The sequence below is a fragment of the Rhinolophus sinicus genome, chromosome 15, assembly GCF_057876585.1.
Source record: "Rhinolophus sinicus isolate RSI-liver-muscle chromosome 15, RSI-T2T, whole genome shotgun sequence".
Lineage (NCBI taxonomy): Eukaryota > Metazoa > Chordata > Mammalia > Chiroptera > Rhinolophidae > Rhinolophus > Rhinolophus sinicus.
Genome location: NC_142515.1, coordinates 11,653,511 through 11,662,279, shown reverse-complemented (window position 1 = coordinate 11,662,279; position 8,769 = coordinate 11,653,511). Strand labels below are relative to the sequence as shown.

The 8,769-nt window shown below is 40.7% G+C and overlaps 1 protein-coding gene across 2 annotated transcripts in view; it reads right to left on the bottom strand.

The window, feature by feature from the left end:
• Positions 1-92: 92 nt before the first annotated feature.
• The window catches only part of SHTN1 (shootin 1), a 94,122-nt gene continuing 85,445 nt past the window's right edge, over positions 93-8,769 (bottom strand). For both annotated transcript variants that reach the window (XM_088791841.1, XM_019725249.3), the window contains exon 17: positions 93-1,919. In XM_088791841.1, the coding sequence (XP_088647967.1) occupies positions 1,700-1,919 (220 nt within the window). In that variant the 3' untranslated portion in view covers positions 93-1,699. The remainder of the gene's footprint in view (positions 1,920-8,769) is intronic.

The following is an 8,769-nucleotide window of genomic DNA, read 5'->3' as shown; positions in this document are numbered from 1 at the left end:
AATTACTGAAGGTATCAACTCACATAATTTTCTTATTAAAGAATGTCAAGTTTGAGCAACTAACCCAAAAATGTCAATAACCACAATTGACCTTTCATGGGAAACTGGGTGCTTTTTAATAAGTGTGGTGAAGAGAGTTCAATCACAGCATAACAGAACTTGTTGAAGTGCATTAATGCAGTTTGTAGTTAGTATATCATATAGCAGTATTATTCAATTAGGGAAGATTACAGTTGAAAACCATTACATTTTAATTCCCCAGGAGGAAACTGAGAAGGAACTGTAAAATCATCACTGGAAGAACATGAAAACAGTCAAGCACAATGCACCTACAGAAAGATAATTATCTCCAAATACAGGAAGTACGTCAGGTAAACTACCCACCTCTTCAAGCCTATGCTTAGCATACGTGCAAAAATAAAGTACAATACAAATACTGCAATTATTACTATATCATTTTCCTTTGCCCTTCGTAAGAAACACCTGACAGCTACATGCTGAGCCATGCTAACAAAACCAAACCTTTCACTTTCTTTAATAGTAAAATTATCATTACTGAATCATTGTCATAAAAAAAACGCATTCAAGTACATTACCACTTATTTTAAATAAACACCAATTTTGAAACAATCAACTTTGAAAAGCTGCATAAGCTTTTTAAAAAAATCCCTGATTACATTTCTATTTATTCACTGTGGTAGGCTGAAACATTGTATTTTTAGAGACTGACTACCACTTAATTTCTTTAAAAAAAAAAAAAAAAAGACCAAAAAACAAAACAAAAAAAACCCTGCCTAACGTAGAACAGTAGTGAAGCAAGAAAATTGTGTGCTTGTCGCTGATCTTCACGGTGCATAAGAACTGTGATAAAATATGGTACTTGTGCCACATTAGTACATGAGAAAACACAATTAACTCATAGCACAGAGCACATGGTTTACCAACACTCCATTGAACTCAAGGGCTGCACTTTCACCTCAATTCTGCATTCAGGCCACCAGAGCATTTCCACCCAAGTCCTTGGGAGGCTTTGGACATGATCAATAGCATGTATTTTTCATCCCATAGTTAACAGTGTGTGTAATTAACATTGACTATGCAACTACTGGTTTGATGCCAGCTCCTAAATTTTAAGTTTATCTCAGTATATACTAGAAAGGAATCTATATGCCATAGTGTCTAACAATTTCCATGCTACTACAGTCTCTCCATCAAAAGAGGCTCAGAGGCAAAAAAAGGCTCAGAGGCAAAAGAAAAAAAAACCAAAAAAAAAACAACACAAAAACCTTATCTGAGGGCTTTTTAAATCACCTTAAGTTGGTCAGGTCTGTTTATCCAATTACCCACAGCACTGTAAACTTTCAGCATTACATTTGAATAGTGGTATGCACATGACCTAAAAAGACATCAACATCTGACTTTTTGTAACCTTCTAAAAGAAGTCACACTTAATACAGTAATTGGAAAAAAATCTTATCCTATAAAGATAAAAAAACACTACATCGAATGTGTATTTTGCTCAACAGCTTACTTATGTTTATAGGTGAACTACTTATTACAAAAGTGACACCAGAAAAGAACCTGCAATCTGAATACAAGTGACAAGAGCAGAATGTCTGTAGCCCTTGCCAATACACCAAAAGTAATCCTGTGCTTACTGACAAGGAATTCTACACACGTCAGCCTTGTGGCTTACGGATCAGCAGTTGGAGCTGTCTGTGTCTCTTTTTTCAATACTGTCTTCTTTGTCGTCTGATTTAATGTTGCCTTCATCATCCTCGTGTTGAGTTGGATCTTTTTCAGCAACCTGGTCTTTGGTTTGGGATTCATGTGTTGAAACAGGATCTAAAACTACAACTGGTTCAGCGTGCGTTTCACTGCCATCGTACCGTCTCCTCCATCCAGTGTTACTGGGAGGCCTAGGGAACGAACAGTCAAACAATAAGAAGAAACACAGAGAGAAAATAGTTGTCCTTCACATTCCTGGATTCAGACGATCAAACAACCCAGAATGTTCTAAGTCTAATCCACATGCACAAAATGGTCTACAAGATGCCAGCCATTAAGAGAAAAAAAAAAAAAAAAGAGCTATTAGATTACATATTAGGAGCAGAAGACCAGAAGAAAGAAGGCGGCAAAAGTCTGAGCAATTAACTACAGAAATGTTAAAGAGCCAAATGCACCTACCTGCTTAATTACATGCTCGACTCAGGAAGTGCTAAGCTTATGAACACGTGCACACCGCCCTACACCTGTGCCCAGACTCCTGACCTGCTTTCACTTAGCTGGAAGGAGCCAGCTACCAGCTACCCCTCTCTCTCGTGTCCCTGGGTATATCTGGTTGTAGATTAGTTCTGAGGAGACTGCAGGGATGAGGGAGGTAAATCACCACCATGGCTGATGGAAAGCTGACAGACGTGTCGGCTGCTGCCACTATTGACGAGGAATCTGGTCAGACCTGGGGAAGGGTGAGGGGGGAAGGGCAGATGGGAGAACCCAGAGAAGAAGCTAAAATGCTAAGTCACCAGAAACTTTTTCTAAAAAGGAGAATCATGTTTCTTGAGAAATTTCTTATTGAATTTCAGATACAATTTCTTTCTTCTTCAGATGTTTCCCTCTCTTCTCTTCCGATGCAAGAAGCTACTGCTTCTCAAGCTGAGCGGGTGACAATTTCCTTGTGGAAAGAGATGTCCTGAAACACTCTTCTCTTGCCATGTGTCAGGAAATTTGGCAATCGACACCCCATTCTCTCAAGTCACGGTCAGAAGCCACCATCTGAAGGTACTGGGCTGCTGGCCTGGTGCCTGAAGGTTGAGGGATGCACACGGCAGGAGCTGTTCAGACTTATCTGGTCTTCTTGGCAAACGCTAAGATGTTAACCATGAAGCAGTACACCCTGTCCCACCTCTGGCTGTCAGGACATCTACTGGTGAACTGCTGGAAGGCTGTGCCCACTGCTCTACCAGCCCCTCACCAAGAGTTGATTTCCACAACTCTCTGAGTCCCAGAGCAGGTCACATCTGTTGGGGAGGCATTCTCTTACCACTCAATACTTCTCCCTGGTTGGACTGACCACACTCATAAATATTGTGCAATCAGCTGTGTAATGTTTATCTCTCCAAATAAAATGTAAGCAGTTTACATGAAACAGAGACTATTCAGCTTTGTTCACAGTTACATCCTAGCTAGCACCTTGTGCAGACTCATTTGTGGACTAAACAAATGAGCAGATACAAATTAACTACAAGAAAGGCTCAGAATGCATGGGCAGAAGTGAAGGCTTTAGATGTGAGGAGGCGTGGAGGTCTCTGTTACACGGCAAAAACAACGAACAAATGATCAACTATTGAGAGAAAGTGGCCTCCGTGGTCCAGCAACAGGTACAAAAACCCTTAACCCCAATGACCAGTTTTGTCACTTTCTGACCAATACTATGAGATTTATTGAAACAGTTGAAAAGCACTTCATCTGGTTATCTGCTTATACTAACTGTGGCGTGCTCATCATCATTAAGTGACTAACACAGAATTCTACCTTCTTTGGAGGAGCTAAAAGCAAAGACATGCCCAGGAGCCTGAGAGGAAAGCTATGCTGTAGTGAGGACAGATTCCTTCATTTCTGCCTTGATTTGGTAACGTCCTTGTCATTAGAAAACATCAAGACACTCTTCATATACCTTGGCCGAGGACCCACCTGTCAGGATGTCTGTTACTAGACTCTGGAAATCAGAATGGGCTGTAGTTTTCCCACTGATACCTGGTTTGACTTTCTCTGACCCAAGCAACACCTGAAAGGCTGTATCTACTCGGGGACGGTCAGAGAGGCAGAACTACCATGCGTGTTATCAGGGATTTATTACAGAAATTAGACCCCGGGCTAATTCCTATTAGTGGAGGGAGCTGGTTAGGCAGTCCATGTAGGTCTGTGGCCTCTAAGTCTGACGCTGGGCCTGAAGTCAGCAGTTTTGGCAGCTGAAAAGGAAGATGGATGAAAAGTGGCAAGAGACCGAGGACAAACCAGCGCCGCAGCTGCCTCTCACAATCCCCAATCCTGATGCCGCAGACCACCTACAGTATACACTGGGAAGGCCACTCCACGTGGACCAGCCAGCTGCTGGCACATGCCAAATAGGTGACAACGTGCATGAACTGTTAACAGCACCTGCCCTACGGGGATCGTCACAGCGTTTTAAAAAAAAGAAAAAAGACAATAGGTCACTTCTATGTGCTAAATCCCACGCCAATTTCTCTTCTGGTCAACCTTAACGCAGTAATAGAAGCAAACGGGCAAGGGGGTTCTAAGAAAGGAAGTTCCAGCCTCGCTAGGTTGTTACAGTCGAAGCCACAGCCAAACCCGTGCATCAAATCACCAGTCTGGCTCCCATGTCTTAGGTTTGAGGCCACCGTTCTGTAAACCAGCGAATCCACTCTAAGCAGGCAAACGAGCATTCATCTCATTCTAGGTGAACAAAGTCCATGGACCCATATTGACCTGGATCCCTTCTGTAGAACTAGCAGGGATGTTTTTATGCCCGCGTGTGTCTGCAGGTGAAACCGTGGTGAGCACATCCTACAAAAGCTTTCTTCATCGGCTGGAGGCTGAACACTTCCAAGAAGTGCTCTCAGGGCTGCCCAACAGCAACAGATGGGTGTTGATTGAACTGAAAACTCAGAAACCTTGCATTGTCAGGCTGAAATTGTCCTGGAATTGTCTCAGTGCAAAGAATTGTTCCTCTTTCTTGAAGTAAGCCTCTCAACTGCAGATTAATCTATTATTAAGTCACCTGTAGGCTACGATTTGAGAGCTCCTTTGTTGATTATCACTGAACCTGGCACAGTGGGCAATTTCTCTGAATCTACGCATTGAGTCAGAGTAACGGGTTTCTCAAGGTTAATGCCCACTGACTTGGAATCCGAATGGGTTCCAAGACTAAATGGGACTATGGCAAGCATTGAGTCCAACCTGTCCTTATTTACAGCAGAGGAAAATGACATTTGAGGAGGGGAAGAGCCTGGCCTAAAATCACACAGCTTATCAGCAGCAGGCCAAGAACAAGAACCAGCAATTCTTATCTCCACCTTCCTGCTTTTTTCACAGCACTGTGCTCTTTTACCAAAGGCATCTTCTCCTGAAACATAATGATGCTACAGGCTAATTGTGACGTGGTGTCTGATTTATTTCTTGCTGAATCCGTTTTCAGCTGCATCTTTCAGATATGTAAATATAAACGTCCAACCCTTCAAGGTATTCTTGTTTTCTTTTTTCCTTTGTGACTTGTAGCTCCTCCCAGTTTGAGATCATTAGGTCCATTCCTGTTTTCCTTGGGGAGCTGCCCAGGGACCCTTATGGAATTAGGCAACTTCCTCTGAGGTCTCATTCTAGCTCCATCCCCAACTTATGGGAAGAGCCAGAGAGCCCCAACAGTGATGGTGCCAAGGACCCAGGCTCTTGCTCTAAGCAGCTGTAGTGGCAGGTTCTAGAAGGTCAAATATGAAGCTTCTTCCCCAAGGTGAAAATCCCAGGCATTCAAATGCAACAACCCAGTAGGAACTGCAGTGGACTATTGTTCCGTTCACTTTTTCTACTTTAATTCTTCATCTAAGGGCAATGACCACCAATAAGGAACTAAAATTCAGTACTCGTGAAAAGTAGGGCAGACGTTTTCCTGTATGCTGCAAAATCTCCAAGTAAAACTTACATTTTATAGGTGAGATAAAGACCAAAATCATGGGATATTCAGGTTGGCTGGGATCAGTGATCCCTTTTCATAGGTCAGATGAAGACACTAAAGAATAGTGAGTTAGATGATTTGTCCAAGGGCACGTACTTGTCCACAGAAAATACAGGACTGAAACTGTGGCATCTTGATTTCCCATCCAGTATTCTTTTTCTTACCACAACATACGGGTAGTCATTTATGATCCATTCACATAGATATTATCATAAGTCATTTCAGATTGTTTTCTCAAGGGCTATTTCAAGACAAAAAGAAAAACCAGAAAGCTAAATGAAAGCTAGGAGACAATATACCAACCTATGCCACTCTATGAAGCCTGATGTCCAAGCACAACTTGGGTGCCCTTTCCGAAACCAGCTATGTTCCCCAACTGCAAGAGAGCAGACTGTGGGGCTCCGACAGGTGGGGCCACTTGCTGGTAAAAGGAAAGACTTGACTCCAAACCGTTCTGGGACCAGAAGAATCAGAACACTGCAAACAGTATTGTCAAAGCTGAACTTTAAAAAGAACTCAGTGATTTCTCAGACTGTGTTACAAGACATGAAAGCATAGCATTCTAATTTTTAAAAAGCACATCATTGTTTGCATTCAATGAAATACCTTTCAAAATCAACTTTCCACGTTCCAATTATATTCAACAACATTCTAGCTAACATTTCGGCTGCAATTCAAATTAACTAATGCCCCAAAGAGCCCTAATAGACATGGTTCTGAGCTCAATTGAATACAATCAAAGCTTATGAAATGAAGGGGGAAATGCTTATTTCATGCAAATTCTGCATATCACTCAAGCTTAATTTTACTGATAATATAAAGGTGGGACATTTTGAATATTACAGTGAATGAAACTTTTAAGCCGTAAGAGTTATTTTATAAAATGCTACCTCTGAAAAGCTGATTGCCAAACAGTATAAAAATGGTTTGAGGCATAAATGCCAAGTTCATTTCTATTTCACTTCTGAGGTAACTATCTTTCAAATCGCAACAGCTGGACTATTTAACACAATCTGGTGAATCAAAGTATAGTTCTTCTCTGGTCTCACAGTGGGACGTCTGCATTAGTCTGTGGCAGCCATCCAACAAATGACGCACAGCCGGACGGTCTGAACTCTGTTTCATTTACAATAAAATGGATAAAGCTGCAATCATATTTACCACCTTCAAGGACAGAAAACGGAAAGATTTAAATTTGTCTTTATAAAGTAGTTTCCTGGGAAAACTCCAAAGAGGAAGTCAGTTTTATACTTTCCCTTGTGTAAAATAAGAAGGCTTTTTCCCCCCAAGCCTTTTTATACAGTCACTACAGCAGTAATGGCATTACAGCAGACATAGTTTTTATTGTTTCTCTCAGACACCCTATTTTTCAGATTTTCATACACTTACCCAAAATTTCCCAAAGTACAGTTTCAAACATAAAATAACACTTTCTATATTATTACCAATGCTAATACTTTTCAATATAATAAAGGTAGAACAAAGCTCATTTCCTTTGGCTTTGTGTACTTATTAAAACTCCATTTTAGCTCAAAGAATAGTTTGTCGATTTGGGTCAGCTCCTATTTGGGGGAAAAATAGACACCATTTTAAATTATGAAAAAAATAACATTGTTAAACAGCATCATACCGCCATGGTCGAAAATCTGCCATCGGCTTCTAGGCACTGATTTGCCCTCAAGATTAATGAGAATCCCTTTCTGACAGAGGTAACAATGGCTGGGCAGGGACCTCTGTGTCCACACTCAGCCATATTTCTTTGAATGGAGTAGCTGCAGCACAGGCATCGCAGTACAGGGATTGCCTCGCAGACCACGGGCATGCTACAAAGCCTCGCCCCGGCTCTTTTCTTCTTCCAGTGTAAGCTGAACTGTGGACTTTTACAGGTTCCAAAATACACTGGCCCACGGAGGGCTCGGGAAAGTGAACCGTTCTCGCCAGCAAAATCAACACTGATAAAGCGTAAAGGAAGACTGATTTTATGAGGTTGGTGCAAAAGTAACTGCGGTTTATTAAAAGTAATTAACAGGTTTAAAAAAAAATTTGCAAAAACCGCAATTACTTTTGCACCAACCTAATAGCTCAGGCAAAGATTCTGAAAGTACGCGATACTTTTTGGGGGGCTACTTTTAAAGCTTTTCGTAATTGTGCACAACTTTAAGTCACTGTGGGAAAAATCTATTCACATCCCAATTATTAAAAGTGAATGTTAAAGAAATATTTTAAGAGATATAAAGTCTTCCACAAAATTCACCACATTCGTATAACACTGGCTCCTCAAGAAAGCTGCCAAGCCCAAAATGCTCACCATTTTCACGCTAAGTTTTCCAAACAATATGTTTAAATTTGTAAAGGTTTTTCTTTAAATTTACTGTATTATATACTTTAAAATCTCTTTTAAGATGGGAAGTCACACAGAATTTAGTGTGCTATTTTTCATATAGTTATGACAAAGTATATTTCAAATGAAATGTGTTTATGAGATTTCAGAAGTTAGGTCAATTTATCCTTAAGTCTGAAATTGCATTTAAGGTTTAGTCGGCTACTTCTATTTGAGTGAATAAAAAAATCTCCCCTCGAGTCCACTACACACAAATAAAAGGAAACACAAGTACTGCAGAGACTACTGGGAGATGTTTTTATTAAAAAAGATTACAAAACACCAAAAGCAATTTGGTTCTGCAGAAGCGCTATACTTTAGGCTAAGTCTCTTAAAATCACAGGTCTTTGCCACTGGAGGCAAATGTTAGAAGGCAATTAATTCTTTGAGAGAATTGAGAATTACTCAGCAGTGTTTTAATAGTCATTTTGAGATTTACTCAACAGAATTTTAACAGTAGCTGTATGTAATACAGCCTCAACAATTAATCTGGAAGGAAGTTGCTGTCTGTCTGTACAGCAACTCAGAACACTTGTGAGACTAAACTGCCAGGCGGATCTTCCGGACAATCCACAGGATAACTCCTTGGGGGGTAGGAAAAAAGACTAAGTGAGGGGATCTCAACTTCCAGCACATCCAGTTGTTCTGTTAATTTTGT